The following is a 22,679-nucleotide window of genomic DNA, read 5'->3' as shown; positions in this document are numbered from 1 at the left end:
GCCACACTATTTTTACACCAGAGACATAGTAGGTTGATACAAAAACATTCCAAAGCACAGTTTGAGGCCACCCAAAAAAAGAAACAGTCAAGATACACATATGCAACAATTACCCAGGCAGTACACTCAAAAAATGTGAAAAAATAATGTGTCACCAAAATAGTTAGTGTAAAATGCATTCTAGGGAAATTGAGTCAGCACTTTAAAAAATACATTAAAATTCACAGGAAAGTACTAACATTCCCCAAACTGGGATTAGGAAAAGTGTCCAGTGGCAGGTAAATACACCCAAAGTCACCTGAGTGTTTCAGGCGAGTGGAAAGCTTCAATAGAAATACATGGGATCAAGTCAGTAGACAATCCATGTGCATAGGGAAAAGGCAGGTATGTCCAAGACGAAACCTCAATCTAGAGAGCCAGAGGTCTGGTTCAGAACCAGGAGACCCAAAGGAGACCCAAAGGTCGAAGCAGCACAACAGGAAATACCCCTCCGCCCCCCAATATTTGCGAACTGGAAAATCTAGTTGCGAGTTTCTTCTGAAAACTCTTGACCCTAGACCAGAGGGACCAAATGGTGAGTGTCGACAACAACCCACCACCCTAGTACCCAAAGTACTATTCCAGAAAATTGTTCCTTCCAGGGCACGCAACCCAGTGAGCATATTGATTTCCAAGATGCAGTTTATAGAATTAGACTGCCCAGGGAGTATAACCCTGGTCTAACAGAAAAGAATAATTAATCTTCCAGCAATGGAGCCCCTCAAGACATAAGAAAAAGCAATGCTAAAGAAGACTATAATGGCAGTGGACCCCAGAAAGCGGGATCGAGTAGCTCGGAGGACAAGGAGAAGTTACCCTGAGACAGAAAACTCTCTCGGAAAAAGACTGTAGGGGACCCAAGACTGTCGGAAATAGAGGATGAGGGAGGCAAAGTTCTGTCGCAACACCCTTTGAGGCAGCAGCATGTTCCAGCACCAATGGAGGAGGACCTTGGCGGGAAGATGACAGAACGGTCCATAGACAGTCATAGCACGGAATGCCTCATCCAGCACACATATAGAGTCAGGAGGACAGAGGAGGCCTACAATGGATGTACAGAGGGCGAAGACCCAAACTGGAGTTCAACCCAGGACAGCATACAGCCAGTGTAGCCAAACGTGGTCCTCACATGGCAACAACTCCTCCAACATGTAAATAAACCTGTTCTTATTCAGAGCTTAGGTACAGGGTTTCCCCTAAAGTATCACCTCTCAGAGGCACAGCCAGCCAATCATTCGGGAATTAGTGAAAAAGGATCAGGAGGATAGACCATCTCGTTGACCTGAACCTGTCACTCAACCCTGACCACTCTAACAGGATGAGATTTGGCAAGCCCCATGGATTTAGGCTGGTCCAAGCCAGATCAAAAACAATCTTTATTCTACCATGTGGGCTTACAAAGACCATTGAGCAGAAATGCCATTTTAAGCCTATCCTTTGATAGCCCTGAACAATTGAAGCTCCTCCAACAAAACGGGCAAGCAGGAATCAAAATACATTGGTACCCCAATATTTACCAAAACATTAATTGGTCTACCAATGCAGGAAAGTGAGTTATACCCTTGGTGAAGCCAAAACTAAAGAGCTGCCACTAGCCTAAACTGTAATACCAAGGTTTGAATCGACCTAGCGCACGAATGGGAGGCTTAAGAAGCAAATCTGTGACAGGGAGCCTTATGGTCAACCCTGGACTATATACCCAAAATGAACCAAACAATGATTGCACTGATACTGGAGGACTCAGTAGAAGTCCCTTTGATCAACAAAAATGGTCAGTGATCCAAAAATAAAAATAAAATATAAATAAAGGAGCCTGAGAGCGGCCTAATAATTCCCTAAAATAGAAATTCACAGGCGTGGTTAAGAAAGTATAAGAGATAATATTAAATAAGGTAATGTCAACACATAGGATATAAAAGTAGTGTTTTCCCTTCTGTTAAGGTAAATAGATGTTGTGTAAGTTACAATTAAGTAAACTTGTCATTAGCGCCCCGAGGAGGTGACCCAACCAGTGAGGATAACTGCAGAAAGATTAAAATGCTGTGGATACTCCAGACACCAAATATGTTTTGCAGGTTTTAATTGGCTGGGCACAATGTGGTCTCAAAACTGCAAGGGTCTCCCGCCCACCCCCAATGGTGTAGGTCAGTACTGGCGGTAGACTCTCACAATACAAAAAGAGTGACTGCCAAATCTCGGTTGGGTCTCGCTACTGCAGCCAAGCAGAATGACTGGGTCCACTGGCGAAGGTGATGAACCAGAGGGCCAACAACAAGTGCTGAATCGGGGGCTTACAGCTGGCCTTTATCAAGCAATACAGTACCAGAAAAGGAAGCACAAGTCTGTGGTCATCAATTCTGATAGTCTCAGAAGTTCATTTCTTAACAGAACTAATACTGGTGTCAAGTTCTGTATCAATGGCCATTGGGCTCTAGCGATCTGTAGACAGGGTTTTATTCATGCTCCGGATCAGGAAGGTTTATTCTGGGCTTACAACACTGCTGTACCAGCACGGTTAAAACAGAAGACTAATCATTCAGCTCCCACTGGTCTCCTGAGATCTTGTGTCCATAGACTGCACCATGTCAGAAGTCAAATAAATGCTGCAAGCATTCCTTTCACATCCCCATGAAGGGGAGATGAGAGGGAGAGTGTGCAAAGTTGGGACACTTCCTGCAGGAAAAACACTAAAAATGTGAATGTCAGCAGACTAAATATCAGTCCGATTTAAAAGAAAGCAACCCATCCATCCCAGAGGCCTCAATACCTTCAACTCTCTCTTCCTAAATACCTTCCTTCTCGAGCTCTTCGCTCATCTGCCTCAAACTCCCTCAGGGTCAGTCGCTTTTCCAAGCAACAAGTTGGTGGCAGATCTTTCTTCGACTGGGGCCTCCTTCTGGAACAGCCTCCCTGCCCCCCTGAAACGAGAGTCCTCTTCGGTTCCGGAACCACCTCAAAACCTCTCTCTTTGCTTCTGCTTTTTCTCGTCCTCTCCCTTGCTGACTTCCTGGCGGACATTTAAATTGCACTGGTTACCTGGCAACCCTCTGATCTCGGGCCCAGGTCACCCCCAAATTCCCCCCCTCCAGTCGCACTCCTGCACTGCCTTACTGGCAACCCCAGCACTTGGGGACTGTTTCTGTATCCCTACAGTCCCACTACCAGCACTTGAACACCTGATGTCTGCACTTACCCTGCACTTGCCACCAGCTGGCCGTACTTTTACTTATTCATTTCTTCTTATCCCTTGTACTGCACTGTCCTCTCCCCCTTCCCCCATGCACTTCTCCCTCCCCATGCACTTGCGCGATCTGAATGACACCTGGCCTAGTAAGATCGAAACACTTGTGTATAGGCGCGTTATAAATGCCATATCATATCAGAGCTTCACAGACATTTCTTAGCATGAAGCAAGTCTTAATTCTGGTCTTGTTCAAATTGGTGTCTTTTTCTCTGGCTCTGGGACTAAGCCCAGAGTTAGGAAACAAATGTGCAGACTCCCAGATCCACAGGTTTAACTTGTGTATTGCTTGAAAACTCTGCTTCCAATCAGGAAGGTACATCTTTTCAAAACATTTGCCGAACACCTACTCACTGGTAGTCACCACATTCAAACTTTCCATAATAATGACAAGAGAAAACGTCAGCTGAGGATACTGATAGTGAGGCAGTGTCTAACTCTCGCAATGAAATACATTTGAACTAACTAGTTAACCCTGGATTCAGCGCACAACCTGTTCCTTTGCTGCAAAGTGCTGCTCTGCAGATGACAAAAATCAGCCTTCTTGTGTGGCAGAGTGGCTCTTAGCAGCAGGTATTCTGGCGAGTTTTATTTTGTCCAGTCTCAGCTATCCAAACCAGACTAGCCCTGCCTAATGTGGTGCTGCTTCACATTCCAGAAACAGCTTTGTAATCCTGCTGGGCAAGCCAATTTGTTCAGAACCTTTTATTTATTAACAGCCCAACAGCATGATGCCATCGTAAACCTCTCCCAACGATAGGGTCATAGTAAGTAAAGTTTTCTTGGATAGTGCCCCTCTGCCATTTGTTGTTGGCCTTAAGTATAGCTCTGTAAGACAAGAGGAAGGGGGGTTGGGAGGGTTGTTAAACGGCTAGCTTTAGAGGCAGATGCAAAACCTGCAGCATTGGTGGGTGCAGGTTTGAAGTGTATGGGTCCCATGTGCCGGTATGCTACTATGGGTTTGGGGAGACCACTGGGGGAAGAGGGGAGAGACCAAGCTCTGAGCAACTAGATGCAGTGTGGGAAAGGTTACCCACTGATGTGCGGGAGAAAAGGGTGCAGTAGGATTTAAGATGGGAGGTTAGTCTCAGCGCAGTAAAGTTCATGTGGTATTGGCCAGGCTTGTGGGGGGGTGTGGGTGGTTCGTATAAGGTAGTATGAGATTTTAGAGGGGTGTTTATTAGGTGAGAGGAGTAGACAAACAGGGGTACGAGTAGTAGAGGATAAAAACGAAACAATGGTCAGATTACCATAGATTCCTTCGAAAACCATTTGCCCTAATGAGATTTCACCAAATATTTCACCAAAAAAGGTAGGGGAAATGGTATATGTGTAATTCATAATAGGTGAGGTGTGGGGTAAGGATATAAGTTAGGGACGGGAGAGGTGAAGGGGGGCTGCTCCCGCATAAAAAAAAAAAGTAGAAAAAGTAAAAAGAAGATTTTGTTTTTCGGTGAAATGGGCTCGGTGAAATCTCCATTAGGAGAAATATATTAGAAGAATTCAAATACATCCGTGCTTGCCAGCTGGTGAAGTGAATAAGAGGTATGATGGATGCTCATGGTGAGCATATGTTCAGTTTTGGTTGTGTGGAACTTGACCCAGTTAAGGCATTTTCCCTGAAATGTTTGTCGGTGAGATGAATAAGGTTTCAAGTAATTTCTAAAGTTTAAAGTATGCCTTTTTATGGGGTGGAATTAAGAAGAGCAGGTGTATAGTCTGTGGGTTTTTGGTGGTGGCCCAGTGATGGTGGTAGTTGAAAAAAAAAAAACAGATTCTCAGCAGTTTTATGAAGGCTAGTATGTAAAATATGTAAAAATATGCAAATTAATAAGTTATTGATAGTAGGAGTACCAAATATGCACACAAAACCTTTCAAGAATTACTTGGCCATTTATGAATTGCAGAATTCCTAGAAATAAGTGAAGAACTGTACTTGGAGCAGAGCGCTAGAGTGGGAACAAAAACATCTATACACAATTAAAGAAAGTATGGTTGCAGAGAGGATGGGAGGGGATTTGGCGATAGCTGAAATGTGGACCAGAGTGGGGCTGGGGATAAGGTATGGGGAGTTGAGAGATGAACAAAAGCTTCTGGTGAGCAGCCAGGAACAGGAGGGAGGAAGAACATACATTTTCTAATTAATTCAGTGAATAAACTGAAGTCCATAGATTGCGCTGGTGTGTGCCTTCACAGAGGGAGATTTCTTCCACAGTGAAAAAAAAGAACAGCTACATAGATCATGTTGTAACGAACATTTTACAAGAACTTACCTTGTCAGATTCCACAGTTTCCACATGGATCCCCTTTGAATACCTGAATTGTAAAATAAATAAACTATCATGCATCTGACAGGCTACAATGTAATTTCCAGTCGACAATAGTTGTGTACTATTATTTATCACCAAGTAACATTTTACCAAACCTAGATGACAAAATACACTTTACTCACCAGAGGGACTCTGGTAATCCGTGGATTTTGCAGGGGTGTAGAATTCATATAGCACCACATCCAGGACATGTTCTTTTTTTGTCAAGAACAAGACTATTTTATGAATTCATTGTCCTCTCCTGGGCAAGTAGACCGTAGATCAAATCTGTATAGGTTTTTTGGACTTTCAAAATATTTGCTTTGAACTGTTTACCAGAGAGCATCATGGCTACGAATGTGTTGGTGACAAAGCAACTGTTGGTTCCACTGTGGTGGGAGAATTATATTGGCAGAGCAGTGTAGAGATGGATTTCTAGAGAGATTTTAGGAGTACAGCCTAGTTATAGTGAACAGGGGAACTCAAGAGGTTAGCCAAAGCTATCAAGATAGAGGAAAGCAGTCAAGGCTATTCTTAGGACAGTGAGTGGGGCCAGGGGTCCACAATGAGTCCACACGAAGCACACAATTCAATTTATACAGCCAACTACAAAAATACTATATTTATTCTAGGCCATGCACGCCCAACAGACACCCTCCAGCCAGCGTCAATATTGCACACTACTCAATTATTAGGTTCACTGTTCGGTTAATAGGAATGCATTCAATAACGTATTTAACAAAAGAAGTTAAGTAGTGATGCAGTAGAATGGAACCAAGTCACAAGAAATGCACCCTAACTTTAGAAGTCCAATCCCAATGAGTGGGGCCTTGTGCAAAAAAAGTCACAAAGCTCCTTCTTAGGAAAGAAGTCAGATGTAGGAAGAGTTCTTGTGGTAGTGAAATGTTCCAGAGAGATATGCAACAAAGTTACTGGCAAGTCAAATTATGCTCCCATCTTTCAGGTACAGCTGCTTTTAGGCGCGAAGATCAAAAAGGAATAGAATAACCAACGTTTATTCTAAGGACTGCAGGGTGAGACTAATGTGTTGCGATTACTTATCACCCCAGTCTCAGATTTTCCAAGATGACTAGATGGGTCGAATGGGAAAGTGGCCGGGTGGGGTGGTGGGGGAGGCGCGGTAGCTTTTCCCACTGTTGGTGCCAGTGAGAGGTGGCCAGGAGCTGCAGGTGCAAGGATTTTTCCAGTCCGTTCCAAGAGTAGAGTGCAAACTTTGGTGAGGAAGAAATGCAGATGGCCCTGATGCAGACCTCTTCAGGACACTTCAGACGGGGGAAGGCGAGTTCCAGCAATGGCCACCGCAACACAAGCGATGGCAGGAGTCCTCCCAGTCACAGATTAAGACCTTCTAGAGCAGGATCCCTTGAAGCTGGGAGGCTGAAATTCAGCAGGAACGCGACTTCTACCACAAGCTGGTGACTACCAAGTTCCGGCAACAAATGCAGAACGGCGACAGTTGGAGCGAGGGAACCCACGAGAGAGCTGGTCAGTCTGGAAGTGTCCCTGGACCACCTGGTAAAGGATCAGGACAGTTGGATTCTCAACAATGTGTTGAGCCTGGTTGGTCCCACCAGTCCAAGGGTTGAAGCACTGCAGAGGGCCTTTGAAGATCAGGTAGTCCAACAGGGCTTCACCAGGCTAAACGCAGGAAGGGATGCTGGGCCTCGAGACTCATTCACAGATCTTCAGTTGGCTGCTCTTCTACACAGGATACTTGGCTCCACTGCTGATTTGAAGAAATGGAGGCAGGAGTCCTCTTATCCGACATCCTGTCTGGACGCAAAGTTCAAGCAAGCCAATGGTAAGGAGCTACACCATTCCAACAGCCAGCAATGGTCCAATCGGGAATCACTGTGGGTTTCACTCATGCCACATAACTAGACTGCCAGGCATCCGGATGTGGAACGAGATCAGACAATCCCCACCATCTTTCTGGGCCATGGACACACCAAGGCATCACTAGCCCACAGAAGTAGAGGATTTCCTGGGCAAGCAGATAACCTTATTTGGGATTTCCTGACCTGGCAGGGCAGGAAAAGGCCAAAAAACAAAAGAAAATCTTGTGGTGTGGCCATTTTAGGGCACTAGCTAGGCTCAGTAGCGATACACAGTAAACACGAATGTGCACACTAGAAAGAACACATAAATGGTAAAAATATATTTACTACCACAAGCTGGTCTTTAGGCACATAAAAGTAACCAAAAATCCCAAATTCCAAGACTACGGTGATACAAAGGAATCCCCACTGCACTGCATTGTAAGATGCAGTGTTCACTGTTAAAAAAGGTAAAGAGAAAAAAGGGAAACAGTACAGATAGTCTGAAGGACTGATTAGTTTCCCCATAACATAATGAGCAAAAGACCAAGTAGTTAACTTCCCTGTTAAAGTCAGGACAGGATAAATAAACAAAAGCAAAACGTTTGGGGGGAAGGGGTGTCCATAGACTATGAAAGGAAAGTTGCTAAAAGAAATCCTTCCAAATCCTTCCTCGAAATTATGAGCCTCCTTTATTGCTGAAATGCTGGCCCATCTGCAATTGTCTGTTAAAATGTATTGGGCTGTAGCCGTCCCATCGTGGACGGCCGCAGCATGAAAGGGCCTGTTTTTGCACCAAGTAAAGTAAAGTTCTGGTCAATGTAAAAGACTTTCAATGAGGGTGTTTTTAATACTGCGAGAAGTGGCATTAGCTTAGCAAGCCAATGAGGAAAGATATACATAGGTTTGGTCCAGAGTGACAAAACACTAAAGGAGGAGCCTAGACAGGTTACAGCCTATTATTTGCAGCGAGTAAATTAATGTGGCAACAATTAGACAATTTTTTGTGCATGTAAATGTGCTGCCATTTGCTTAGAGAATCCATGCACCAACTGAGTTTTTCAATTAACTTCACATCTGTAGTAGTCGTGACAAAGGTTGGGACAGAATCGTGGTAACAAGGTAATGCAAATTTCATCTTTGTGCGGACCTCATCCTCTTACTCTTCAGATGCAAGACCATGCTATCATGTTCTCAGTTTAAATCTACCAACTTTACCTTAAAGCTCAATGCGCTGCCTACTGACGCCCCCCACATCCACCAAAGTGAAAGTGAGAATCAAACGGCCAAATATCCTCCCAACTGCATGTATGTGCTAGAAAGCAATTTGGAAACTTGCTAGTTTGGAGGGAAAAATGCATTATTTTCAACTTTCCTCAGCATAGGCGACATACTTAATTGTACTATCCAAGTCATGCATACATTTATTTTGCCTTTGAGGGGTCTTACGGCATGATTGGATGGCAGACAAGACTTTGAATAATGCACGTCAAGGGATTGGAGACCTGGGGGTAACCCCCTGCCCAAGGAATGCGCATCTATGTATTTGTATTTTGTATTTGTTTATTTATATTGCACAGCTTGCTCAGGGGCATCTGGGGGCACATTTTACAAGATATTGGTCATGTACACATTGTTTTCCCGGAGGGAGGGGAGTCAAGGAAGCAGCAAAATAGAGAGCAAGAAAACATGTTACAGTCAAGAAAAGGTAAATCATTACATAGTAAACTAGGTCATTACAAGTGGTAATGCGAAGGCAAACCGCAGAAAACACTACGAAGGACGAGGGGGGGGGGGGAATGCAGAAGGGGGGGTTAGAGAAGGGGGGGGTATGTTACATGGAAGGGGAAGGTGCATCAAGTTCAAAGAGCCAGTGTTTGGTTTTATTCTTGAAGGCATGGTACGATGGTTCTGTTCAAAGTGTGGTTGGTAATGTGTTCCAGAGTTTGGAGGTGAGGAATAGGAAGCTTGCTCCCCCGGCTGTCTGAAGCTTGGAGCACGGGATAGACAGCGTATGCACGTATGCATACCTAAGAGGCCCGTTGGCACAATGTCTCGAGAATCGATTGGGATCTGTTATGTGTGAATTGGAGAGGAGCCGTTGAATCTGAGGTGAAGAGGTGCGCTTCTGGAATTGCATTATACATTTCTATAATCAGCAGGATGCTTTACATTGGATGCGGGGTACTGGAAGTCCTGAATTTGGATTGGATTGGCTATTGATTTGCCTTAGAGTTCGGCAATCACATTTCACTTGTTGAGGACGGCAGGAGTATTCGCAGGGATCCTGGTTCTGTGTACGTCGTGCACAGACAGATGCACAGACAGAGACTCTATTTTCTTTGACAACATTCCCACTGAGATATTTTTGCTCCTGAAGAAGGGGATAGTCCCCGAAACGCGTAGAGCTTGAAGCTGCAGTTCAAAATTGGGAGCTTATTTTTTTGTCTGGTTTGATTTGTTTTTCATGCTGGCCATATTGGAAGTCAGTTGATACCTTTTTTCTGTACTTTTATGAAGATATTTTGTTACCTATGTTCTAAATTGACAATTCTTTCTATATATAAAAGTGCAAATGTTATGAAATTTGACTGATTTATTTCAGCTTGTAAGGTGTGCAGGGGACGGGAGTGTCTTTAAGTTTAGACACTTTTTGTTTTATGTTTAACACATGCTCCAGTGTCAGGGCGTGTATTCCTCCCCAGAACCCAGAATTATAATAACATTTCTCTAAATAGTTATTTAGTTTTTGAGTAATTAGGTGTGCTCTGATAGATACTTCTTTTTACAATGTCTCGAGAATCGATTGGCCTGGTAGTCAGGTGCTAGATTGTTGAAGGATTTGTAGGCTAGGGCTAATGTTTGGAGCGAGATTCTGTGCGCAACAGGGAGCCAGTGTAGATTGCGTCTGGTGTCAGAAATATAGAATCTCCTGCGTAAATTGAGGGCAGCCTTGATGGCATTATTCTGTGTGACTTGAAGCTTAACAATGTTTCTTTGGCTGGTCCCTAGAAATAGGCCATTACAGTAGTCGATTTTTGCCATGATTAAAGTTCTGGCAAGGATGATACAGTTTTCGGTGGTCAGAAATGGTCTGCATGCTGTGATAAGTGTACACGTATAGGCTGATGCAGACACCACAGCATTAGTTTGTCTAGTAAGAGAAAGTGTTGAATTCAAGTAGATACCAAGAGTTTTAGTTATGTTGCACACTTTAATGAGGTTGCCATCGATAGTGAATGAGTTATAGGCAGTGTCTAGTTTTGCCAGTTTGGCGTGCGAGCCAAGGATCAGCAACTCAGTATTTTCATCATTGAGGCAGAGCCCATGATGTGCCATCCAGGCCTGGATGACTGAGTAAACTTTATTAAGTGCTATCGTGTCAGCAGTATGGTCACCAGTGAGGAATAAGTATCTGGGTGTCATCGGCGTAATTAGTGTAGGTGACACCCAAATAGTCAAGTATGTCGAATAGAGGTTTAGTAAACACGTTATATAACGTGGGGGAAACACAGGACCCTTGTGGGACTCCACAAAGGACAGGAGCTGATCTGCCGAGGCCAAAGGAGAAAAAACCCTCATGGTTATATTGGCTAGGAAAGAGCTGATCCAAGATGAGGCATCATCAGAGAAGTGAGCTGCAGTTTTGAGGTGGTGACAAAGAATGTTATGATCAACCAAATCGAAAGCTGCAGAAAGGTCAAGTAGGAGGAGGAGTGCCAGCGTACCCTTGTCTTTTAGGACCTCAATTTGAGTTTTTAAGTCAATCAGGGCGGTTTCTGTACCATGTCTGGGGCGGAAGCCTGATTGACAGTCCCGGTAGGTGGCTTGATTCAAGGTATTCCTGAATTTGGAGATAGGAAACATGGTCCAAGATTTTTAATAGAAATGGCACAGTGGTGATCGGCCTATAGTTGAAAGGGTTCCTTGTGTCAAGCGTAGGTTTTTTAATTAGTGGAATGACCCAGGCATCCTTAAGGTTGTCAGGGACAATACCAGATTTGAAGGAGGCATTTATGAAAAGTAGTGATAAAAGATGCAAGGTCATGCACTGCTTCCTTGATGATGCGAGCAGGACACGTATCACCTTGACAATTTGATGGCTTAAGCTTCCTTATGATATTTTCAACTTCCACAATGGTAAGAGAAGAGAAGCTAAAAGGTTACAAGTATGTTCCAGGGTAGGGCGGTCAAATGAAAGTGAGTTCAAGGCAGCGTCAAAGAGATTACTTCTTTTGTTGTTAATTTTAGATTGAAGTGTGGTGATTTTTTCTAGCAATGCTTTTTGAATGTTGGTGCACCATGCAGCGTCAGGGATGCAGGTGTCCGAAGGGGCTACCAGGGACTCTAGTTCCTTTAGGATCTTGAAAAGTTCCTGAGTGTTAGATTGAGCTTTCAGCATACGATCGTAAGTAGAAGTAGTTAGGTTGTATTTGTTAATTAGCGATGGTTTGTTTTTCCAAAGAGACTCAGCCTTTTTTTTCTTTGCGTAGGTCTCCAAGTTGGAGTAAACCAAGAGTAAAGATGACGATGCGGTTTTTGTTTACGCATCTTTAAAGGTGCAATGATGTTGAGAGCTTTTAGCATGGCCTGATTGTATGAATCCACTAGGACTGTGGGGTCTAGGCTAGTGGGTGATGCTTTATTGAGTAAAAGAAGGATAATAGGGAGTAATTGCTCTGCCGTGATATCCTTATTAAGGGTTTTGATGGACGGGGCAAGACTAGGTTTCAAAAATGGATGAGAGGAGTTGATTTCAAAGATTATTTTATGGTGGTCGGACCACAGGCAAGGAGTTACTGAGATCAAGTAGAGAGTACAGTTCAACAGGCAGATTCATGGATTCAACGTGCGCCGAAAAAACGGCGCACACGTGCGAAAACGTGCGATTCGCAGAGAAACAGCGAAAATCGCAGTGCAAGTGCGATTATCGCACAGAAAACATCGCACATCTATTCATGGAAGTCCGTGCACGCGCGAAATGTGGGATGTGCGCTGAAAAAGTGCGCGGCGCACGCTGGCGCACAGGTCATCGAACGCCGTGCGATAAGGCCACAGCGAATTCGCACATAGCGCGGCGCACATAACAAAAGTAGGCGTAACACGGGGTGTCACACGCAGAATGGGGAACAACTCGTGAAAATGTGGGCATCACGGGGAAGTACAGGAGGCAAGTGCGCAGAACGCCCACTCGCTCGCCTACAACACGTATTCATGGAATCGAATAGGGAGAAACAGCGCACGGCCAAAGACGCGCACAGGCCCATACATGTCCGCCACACGAAAGCAGGCGGTAGCGTCCCTGCGCAGGAAAAAAATGTGCGCCAAAGTCCTACACGCGCGAGAAGGCCCACACGCGATCGGGCCTGGGGGTGCGTGTATTTCAGGGGTGCGTGTGAAGTTCCACATGCGATTGGCCTGGGCGCGTGTATTTCAGGGGCTCACGGGTGTTTACACACGCGATCGGGCCTGAGGGAGCGTGTGCGTGGATTTCAGGGGTGCGCGGGAAGTTCCACACGCGAATGGCCTGGGTGCGTGTATTTCAGGGGTGCATGAGAATTTCCACACGCGAATGGCCTGGGTGCGTGTATTTCAGGGGTGCGCGAGAATTTCCACACGCGTATGGCCTGGGCGCGTGTATTTCAGAGGTGCGCGGGAACTTCCACACGCGATTGCCCTGGGCGCGTGTATTTCAGAGGTGCGCGGGAAGTTCCACAAGCACGTACAGAGCAGTGTAAAGGCACGCGGGATCTCCAAGCCCTGCCAGGGCAACGCCCGTGAGCGAAACGCTCCTGCCCAGAAGGCCGAATCACTGCCCCCCAGTGCCCCGACAAGCCTCCCATGTGCCATCTGCTGCTGCCTGCCTGCCTGCTGCCACCGTGCCCTGCCATTTGGTGCCTGCACATCAGCCATCTGCAGGGGTCCAGTTGCTGTGTCCACCCCTGCTGGAACAGAAGACTCCCGACTCGGATAACATCGCTCCACAGCCCAGCCCCAGGACCCAGTTGCCCACCCACTCCTGCCCCTGGGGTTGCCATGTCGGGCACATCAACATCTGGCACCAGTGGCAACCCCCGGCCAGAGGGGCACCAGTTTCACTGCCACCGAAGTTGGTGTCCTGGTGGAGCAAGTCCTGGGGCAGTATGATGCCCTCTTTGGATCGTCCCGCGCCAACAAGGAAGGACGGGAGAGGATCTGGGCCGACTGTGTGGTTGCCATCAACGCGGAGGGGGTGGCAACCCGCACCATCCAGAAGGTCAAGAAGCGCTGGGAGGACTTGAGGTCCAGTACCCTCATAAAGGCCCGGCGCCTCGTGGAGGGGGGCCGGGGCCGCATGAGTTCCATCCAGATGAGGGTCCTGGAACGCGTACACCCAGCGCTCCACGCCCAGGGTCTTGAGAGGGAGACCCGTCTGGAGTTGAGCGGTAAGTGGCCAAGCATTGCTGTGTGAGACAGGGCATGTTGCAGTGTGCTGGTTGTCTGATACTTGCCTGCATGTGCGACATAGGGCATGTACGCATGTATGTGTGCAGGGACATCACGGTAATGCATGTGCGACCAGTAATGTGTGAACCGCACGGTTGTTGCATGTGTTGAAATGCGACATGGGGAGCCCTATGCAGATTGCACACATGAGAGCATGGCAGTCTCTGTTCCTGGACATGGGTGGGGGTGAGGGATGGGTGCTGATGCCAGGTACATATATGGTATCCATGTCTGTGTGCCTGACCTGCGTGTCTGACTTGTGAATGCCATGGATGCATGTCACATGTCTGACAATTTACAGATTCACTGATGCAGCCTAGTCATCCTTGTATGCACTGTGATTGGGGTGTACGGGGCCAGATGGATGTGACCGAGGTGAAGTGTGTGCATGTGATAGGCATGACCCATGATGCATGTGAGTACCATTACATTGTATGTTTTGAGAGTCCATTGGACATGTATGGAAATGTCCATGGCATGAACCATGACTGTCACTGTGCGTGTTTTGCCTGGACTGACACATGTGATGGAGTGACATGATGGAAGTGTACTTTGACAGTGGCACTCATCTGCTGTTGCTTCCTGTCTAGGGGACCATTGTACAGTACCCTGATGCTTGTGTTCTATGTCTCCCTCTATGCAGCGGCTAGTGAAGAAGAGGGCGGAGACGGCGCTGTGGAGCAAGGCGGCAGGGATGCCCCCACAGCTGTAGCGGAAGGGGTGGGTGAGCCCCCACAGGGGCCTGCTACGGCGGCAGACGGTGAGGAGCCATCCAGGTTGGTGGTTTCCACAGAGGAGGAGGCCGCCACTGAGGCGCACATGGGGCCTGGTGGGGGCATCCCTGCTGGTGCAAGTGGTGCAGTCCAGGGGCAGGGGCAGGAGGCAGCACAGGTCACTGTGGAGGGGCCTGTGCATGTCGCTGTCCCTGACCCTGTTGGTGCACCACCATGCACCAGCAGGGATGCCCCATCCCAGGCCCGTCCGCAGGTAGAGGGGATGTCCATGTCACCTGACTCCCCTCCACCTGCGGACGAGGGGACCCATAGCCATATGGAGAAGGTCCTGATTGGGGTCGCGATGCGCACGGCTGTGATTCGTGATGCCGTGCGTGCTTCCCAGGAGGAGCATGCACGTCATCACGAAGAGCACCGTGCCGACGTGGCCCAATTGGGATCGTCCATGTTCGGGGGTTTTCTGCATGTGTCGGCCAATCTGGCGGCCCTCTCCTCCTCTGTGGAGACTATGCGCCAGTCGTTCTCCTTGCCGTCTTCCGGCCCAGATGCCACCAGGGCCCCCTGTGGACCTGCCCCGACCAATGCAGCCACCTCGGTGGGGATCCCATCCCTGCCAGTCGAAGTCGGAGGTCCAGCAGGGGTGGACACACCAGCAACTGGACCCCAGCAGATGGAGGATGTGACGGCATCATCGGGCAGGGCACGTGCACAACGGCGTCGGTGGTTTCCATCAGCCTGGATGCCGTCGTGCTGGCACAGGCAGTTGCGTCGGAGGCAGCGGCAGGCTCGACATGGGAGGCATCATGGCTCGGGGCCATCAACATCAGGGGTGCAGGCATCGGCCGGAGGGCAGGAGAACCCTGGAATGGGAGTGGCTTCCGTGTGGGAGCGGTTGGGCCAGCAGATAGGTGCGGAGCGGCAGCGGGCAGAGGAGGAACGGCTCACAATGGTCAGGGCGGAGGACTCCATGCGGAGGGCGCTGAGGCGGGCTGAGTGCCTCGAGGGTCTTCGCAGGGAGTTTGAGCTGGACACTGCATTATCCCTGCGGGACCTCGGGGCCAGGGAACATGCCCGCCTCCAAGCCATTGAACAGGAGTTCGATGATGCCCTGGCCCATGACAACAACCAGTGAGCCGTCGGACTAGCCCGCTGCCCTTGTAAATAGTTATGTAGTTAGTGTAGGTTTCCTTTGGTTTTTTATTTATTTTTGACCTTTTGGACAATGGGCCACATTTTTGTATATAGTTTTATTTTATTAGGTAGTATTTTTATGTAGGTTTCATTTCTTCAGTTGGGATCATGGACCCTGGTTTGTTTATCTGTATATAGTTGACTGTTGGATTTTTTGATTTTTTTTTTGGATTTACCCATGGAGCAATGGTTTTCGGTTTTGTTTTTCCCTTGGATTTACTTTCTTGAACTGTGACTTTGGACACCTTTCCTTTGAATTATGATTTGTCGTTTTTCATTATTTTACGGACATGCTGCTTTTGGTTTTTGATTCCCATTGTCTTTTGTTTATTTTTGATTCCATTTATGCTGTTTTTAATACATTTTTTTCATCAAACTTCTATGTGTAGTATCATCTCATTGGTATCATGCATATCATGATATGGGTTTTGAGATTCACTGACACCCATTGGGTGTATGTGAGGGCCATGTGTTCATTTCCAGACTTGCTATTGGGGTTCTATCATGTCATTGCCATTTCTAGGTGGGTGGATGCAATACTGGAGTGGGTGTTTTGCATTTGGAGGCTGACCATAAGGGCCAGGGATCTAGATTGTGATGACATGTTGGCTGGGGGACATGGGTGGGGGCCTGCTGGCAGGTGCCCCACAGTGCTGGGGGGTGGGGGTGGTGGGGAACATGAGTTGGACATGGGTAAGGGCCTGCTGGCAGGTGCCCCACAGTGCTGGGGGGTGGGGGTGGTGGGGAACATGAGTTGGACATGGGTGGGGGCCTGCTGGCAGGTGGCCCGCAATGCTGGGGGTGGTGGGAGACATGGGTGCGGGCCTGGTGGAGGGTGCCCCTGCACTGCTGGGGGGTGGGGGTGCAAGGGGACATGAGTTGGTGATCATTAGTGCAAGGAGACATGTGCCTTTGCTGGGGGGCATGCCCATGTTGGGTGGGCTGCCTGCGGGACATGACCAGGGATGCAGGGTAGTCCCCTGTGGTGTGGGCTGCCTGCAGGGGCCGTGGAGGGTGTACAGGGAACACCTGGGAGGACCCACACTGGCAAATCACATGTAGGACTCCCCGGCACCCCTGAAATGCACGTACCCTGCTGTAATCGCGTGTGAAACTTTCCGCGCACCCCTGGTATACACGCACACGCTCCCCCAGGCCAATCGCGTGTGGAACTTCGCGCGCACCCCTGAAATACCCGCACGCAGCCCAATCGTGTGTGGAACTTCCCGCGCACCCCTGGTATACACGCACACGCTCCCCCAGGCCAATCGCGTGTGGAACTTCGCGCACACCCCTGAAATACCCGCACGCAGCCCAATCGCGTGTGCAACTTCTCGCGCACCCCTGAAATACACGCACCCAGGCCATTCGCGTGTGGAACTTCCCGCGCACCTCTGATATACACGCACACGCTCCCCCAGGCCAGATCGCGTGTGAAACTTCCCGCGCACCTCTGAAATACACGCAAACGCTACCCCCAAGCCTGATCGCGTGTGAAACCATCCGCGAGCCCCTGTAATACACGCACCCAGGCCAATCGCGTGTGAAACTTCCCGCGCACCCCTGAAATACACGCACGCAGCCCAATCGCATGTGGGACTTCCCGCACACCCCTGAAATACACGCGCCCAGGCCATTCGCGTGTAGGACTTCTCGCGCACCCCTGAAATACACGCACACGCTCCCCCTGGCCCGATTGCGTGTGAATCTTCTCGTGCACGCGTGTTCCTGACACCCGTAATACGCGTTCCCCGCTTTTGCCAGTCCAGTAAACTGATACAGTGTTGGCGCAGCCCTTTGCGATGGTTTTGCGATCTTGATGGCTTTTCCTTGCGCCAGGGCATTCTTGGGGGCGTAACTGGCGCTGCTGCAGGGTCACTGCGCCACTCTGCGCCACGTCTGCTTTGGAGGCGAGAATCCATGAATACGCTGTGCGCGGGAATTGGTTTTATCGCACGCGGCTGGCGTAGACATTCGCACGGGCACGCTGTGCGCCAGCCTTGTGCGACACTTTTGAGAGGAATTACATGAATCGGCCTGCAAGTCAGCAACCCAATCAAGGGTACGACCTTTGATGTGAGTGGGTTCTTTAATGTGTTGTGTAAGGCCAAAGTCTGTTAAGGTGTTAACAAGGTCAGCTGCTTTAGAGTCGTTCATGTCATGGTAACCTAAATTGAGATCACCAAGTATTAGTATTTGCGAGTTGGACTTGGTGTTGGAGGTCAGGATGGAAGAAATGTCATCAATAAAAGAAGAGATGAGGCCTGGAGGCCTACAGATGAGGTAAACTGTAGCTGTTCGATTAGGTGAGATAGGGAGTTTAATGGCAAGGAGTTCTGCAGATGGTATTTGGATGTTAAGAATCACCCTAAATTCAAGTGAATTTTTGAAGATGAAGGCTAGTCCACCACCCTTTGCTTGATTAGTATCCCTATCACATCTGATAATAGAATAGTTATCAGGGACTGCCAGAGAGAGGGGCCAGCTGCGGCGTGCAACCAGGTTTCTGCGATGGCCAGGAAGTCAAGGTTTTCAGAAGTAATCATATCTGCTATGTCAAGGGCATGTGCTGGGAGGGAGCGTGCATTGATGAGTGCACCTAGGGGCTTCTTGTCTTTGACATTTATGTGATTAGTGGTCAGGTGAGGTGAAGTGACTGTTGCTAGGTAGAGGCACATTGATTGAGTTATCGGTAAGTGACGAGATGTAAAATGTAAATTACTGGCATAATCGGGTGTTCATTTTCAAGAAAACGTCTGGTTTTATCTGAAATAACGTCATTTTCCTCTGCTTCATCCAAAACTCTTCGATTATGCCAGATTATGCCAGTAATTTACATTTTACCTAAGATACATAAAAGACTGTTGAAACCGCCGGGACGTCCAATTATAGCAGCAACGAACAGTATCCTTGAACCTTTGGGACAATATCTGGACAAAATACTGCAACCACTAGTCCAAGAAACATCCACGTACATGAAGGACACAATGCACTTCCTACAACAATTGAAAAATGTACAGTATGTCGATGGAAGAGATAATGTTCACGATGGACGTGACATCCCTGTACACAAATATTGCTCATGAAGCCGGACAAGAAGTAATAGAATGGCTCATTCTAAGATCGGACAAATGCCAAGGAGATCGACTGTTTGTCCTTACACTCTTGAAACTAGTCCTTAACAACAATTTTTTCAGGTTCCAGGACCGGTATTTTATTCAAACATCGGGAACTAGCATGGGGGCGGCCGTGGCACCATGCTATGCTAACGCCTTTATACACTACTTAGAGCATGAGCATGTCCTTTCGTCGCCAAGATGGGCGAGACATTTATCACTTTTTGTCAGATACATAGATGATGTCTTTGGTATATGGACTGGACCCCGTGATGAACTAGACGATTTCTTCACAATGATGAATGGCATGAACCCCTGGATTAAATTCACTACCTCAACTAGCACTATCATCCATTTTATGGATGTAGAAATCTAGGTCTCTGAAGCCAAATTGGAAACCAGGATATATACTAAACAAACAGATGGGAACAGTCTCTTACTCGCGACTAGCTTCCATCCAAAACGCACCATTGACAGTGTCCCTCTGGGTCAATTCTTAAGATATAGAAGGAATATCTCGGACACGGTGGAATATGAACGACAAGCGAATACATTGGAAACAAAATTTACAGCGAGAGGGTACGATCCAGCGCTTATTTCAGACATAGCAAGTAAAGTCAGGAATACCAATCGGGAAACTTTATTGGTGCCTAAACCAACAAAGTCTGGAGAACCTCTTGTATATGTTACCACCTACTAAGTGCAGAGCAATAAAATTATCAAATAAAACTGGCCAATGATGCAGTTGGACCCCCAACTAGAACATCTGTTTCCTGAACTTCCCACGTTTGCCTATAGAAACAGCAAGTCGCTACGCAAGAGTTTAGTGAAGGCTGAAATTTCCGTGCCAAATACCACATCCCAATATAAGGGGACAATACCTTGTTACAACTGCCAACACTGCGGGAACATCATAAAAGGCAATTATATTACGCATCCGCACTCAGGCAAACAAATACAGTTAAGACACTCTTGTACCTGTGACGCGCAAAATGTAATCTATGCACTTAAATGCCCCTGTGGTCTCTATTATATAGGCATGACCACTAGAAAAGCCAAAACAAGATGGACCAAGCATAAGTCTAACATACGTACCAAAAGTCTGAAATCACCGGTCTCAATTCATTTTGCAGAGGCAAGACATACAGTGGCACAACTAAAGTGTGTCATTCTTGAACAAGTCACACCAGGGAGGAGAGGAGGTGATCTGCAACCTAAGCTAGCACAACATGAAATCTTGTGGATAGAACTTTTGGACTCTTTACACCCTCGTGGTATGAATTTGGAATTTGATTTAATGTGTTATCTGTAACTTTCCCAATAGACGGTACCTACATGGAGACTTTTTCTCCCCGATAGGGGCCTTTTCTTAAATACTAAAGGTCTTAGAGAAGCTGTACAGAATGTATACTGTAATTATTGTTCAATTTGCATCTATATATCTATGTACAGTACTTTGGGATGTTTTCTTTTTATATTGTTGTTTGTACATTGCTTTCTGTACATTGCTTTTTGTAAGGTTAGCCAGGCTACATGCAAGAGGCACCTATATGGACTGACTATAAATTACCATTCAAAAACTTGTTAAATTTCTGGCTAGTAGCTAGCCCACAACGGTACGATTGATGTGTTTACTGTGGATTGTCCCTGCAATCAATACTCTATGTTAGGACATAGGACCTTTTTGATTTGGCGTATCAGCATGTGATTCAGACCCTGTAAACATGAACCCTCCCAGTAGGGTGTATGTAATATACGTATGTTGTCAATTGTAGACACACTGTTCTTGACAGATGAATTTTAAAATTGTGACAGATTTCACTTTTACCTCTATCCCAATGGATTGTTAACCTCGACTGAGGCATTTTGCCCTTTTACCCTTTTGCCAGAATAATCACGCTTTCCATCAGCGACAGAGCATTTCTTGTTGAGCCCCCCCCTTTTAAACATCCTAATTACAATCTTTAAGTTGTATGCAAGATGGAGGCGCCCAGCGTACCTCCCCTTTTTGGGGAGTTTCGCTTGGAGACCTCACTTGCATTCTATGTACTTGAATTACCTCTGTTGAGGTCACGAGCGAGCAATCGATGAACTTCCCCTCAAATTGTCTCTCGAATTGGATGTGAGAATGGGGCGCTCTGCGCTCCACCCCTGGTGGGTGTTTTCGCTGTAGGCCCCCACATGCATCATTTGCACATTCGGCTCTTCTGTCACGGCCCGGGGCATGGTGACAGGTTACATTTTTACCAGTAATTATACCGTAGATTCGCTGCGTATAGGTTTACTTACGGTTTGACGCCCAGTAGCGTCTGCCGTTACCATGACAACGCTATGACGCACACAATGCCCACACTAAGATGGCCGACCATTCCTCGGCCCACACGCGCATGTGTGGTGCTCCCTTGACAAGGAACGCCATCCGCAGTCAAGCTTGGCTTGTTGCTGGAGGCGGCCGCTGTCCATGATTCCCCGTCCTTTGGGTAAGGATTTCTAACTAACTACAGGTTTGCTAGATATCTCCCTTTTAGGTTTCAGTATTAATATGAGTTACGCTTTCAATTCAAATGGTTTTGACACTCGTATCCTTCCCTAAGGTCTCCCCAGCCGCTCCTTGCCGCGTCCCAGTCTAAAGTACTTTCCAGTTCTGGACTGGGTGAGTGATTGGTTCTGGCATCCACTGTCATTTTGTCATTTTTGCTCTGAATATTTTTATGTATGTGAGATATTGACATTCCCACACCTTTCGTCTTTGAATAGGCCAGAGTTGTGACACTGCTTCCCTCTGCTTGAGGTTAGTAACATTTACCTCACCCGGCTCTTTAGCCATTATTTCTCAGCTCCTCTTGCATATCACCAACAATAATGCCCCTCTCTAATTTTTTATAGGACAAGCACCTTGATAAATAAGTTTTCACGTTATACTTCCCAAGATTTACCTTAAGAGTGAAGCCCCCACCCTGAAGATGGATCCTTTGATCCGAAACGCGTTGATTAATTGCTAATATCTGCAAGAAAAAGAGGGCTTCAGATTGTCCTTTATAATTAAGGAAAACTCAATTTGCCATTACCAATGTAACACTGAATTAAGTGTATATTGTTGTGAACACATACTGTGCAGTTATTTACTTCCACTTTGTTATTATGTAATGTATGACTTTTTCTTTGAAATTTTGTTTTGAAATTTTGTATTGAAACTTCAATTGTGTTTAACAGAGAATGGACAATTAAAATGTCCCATATCTCTAGGAACCATTGTGAACACTGTCTTATTTGGAGGTTAATCTTCAGTATAGACTTCTAGTTTTAAATATGGTGTATATATATTCTCTATGAATGCACGAATAGGACTACACTGAACTTATCTCTGCCTTTTTGGCAGGACCAAAAGAATTGAACTACGGTTCCTTAGGAGTGCATCCGGGCTTACTGCTTAGTAATAAGCTGTTTTGGTTTTCGTTCTCCCCTGAAGCTTCACAGACCATGATATTTCCATCCCAAGTGGGGAGGGGAGAAACCTGCTGTACCTGGACTATAATGCTGCAAGCTACTCACTCTAAGCTTTGACTCCTCAGGACACCCAGGCTTGCACTCCTGCAGCTACACCAAGTCAGAAGACTGTTGATCCACCCTGTGCCGAGTCCTTAATCTTTACTACAGTCTCAGGTGACCTGCATTAAAGGATCCCCTCTGGAATGCCCCGGTGCTGCTGCTACCATGCCCTCCTC

At 46.9% G+C, this 22,679-nt stretch overlaps 1 protein-coding gene across 2 annotated transcripts in view; it reads right to left on the bottom strand.

Annotated features, from left to right (window-relative positions):
- PARN (poly(A)-specific ribonuclease) overlaps positions 1–22,679 on the bottom strand; it is a 1,047,754-nt gene that overhangs the window by 734,012 nt on the left and 291,063 nt on the right. For both annotated transcript variants that reach the window (XM_069647825.1, XM_069647826.1), the window contains exon 10: positions 5,554–5,596. In XM_069647825.1, coding sequence (XP_069503926.1) covers positions 5,554–5,596 — 43 coding nt within the window. The remainder of the gene's footprint in view (positions 1–5,553; positions 5,597–22,679) is intronic.

This window comes from Ambystoma mexicanum, chromosome 2q, assembly GCF_040938575.1.
Source record: "Ambystoma mexicanum isolate Mex_15411 chromosome 2q, UKY_AmexF1_1, whole genome shotgun sequence".
Classification (NCBI taxonomy): Eukaryota; Metazoa; Chordata; class Amphibia; order Caudata; family Ambystomatidae; genus Ambystoma; species Ambystoma mexicanum.
The sequence above is the reverse complement of the archived record's forward strand: the minus strand, read 5'-3'. Positions and strand labels throughout refer to the sequence as shown.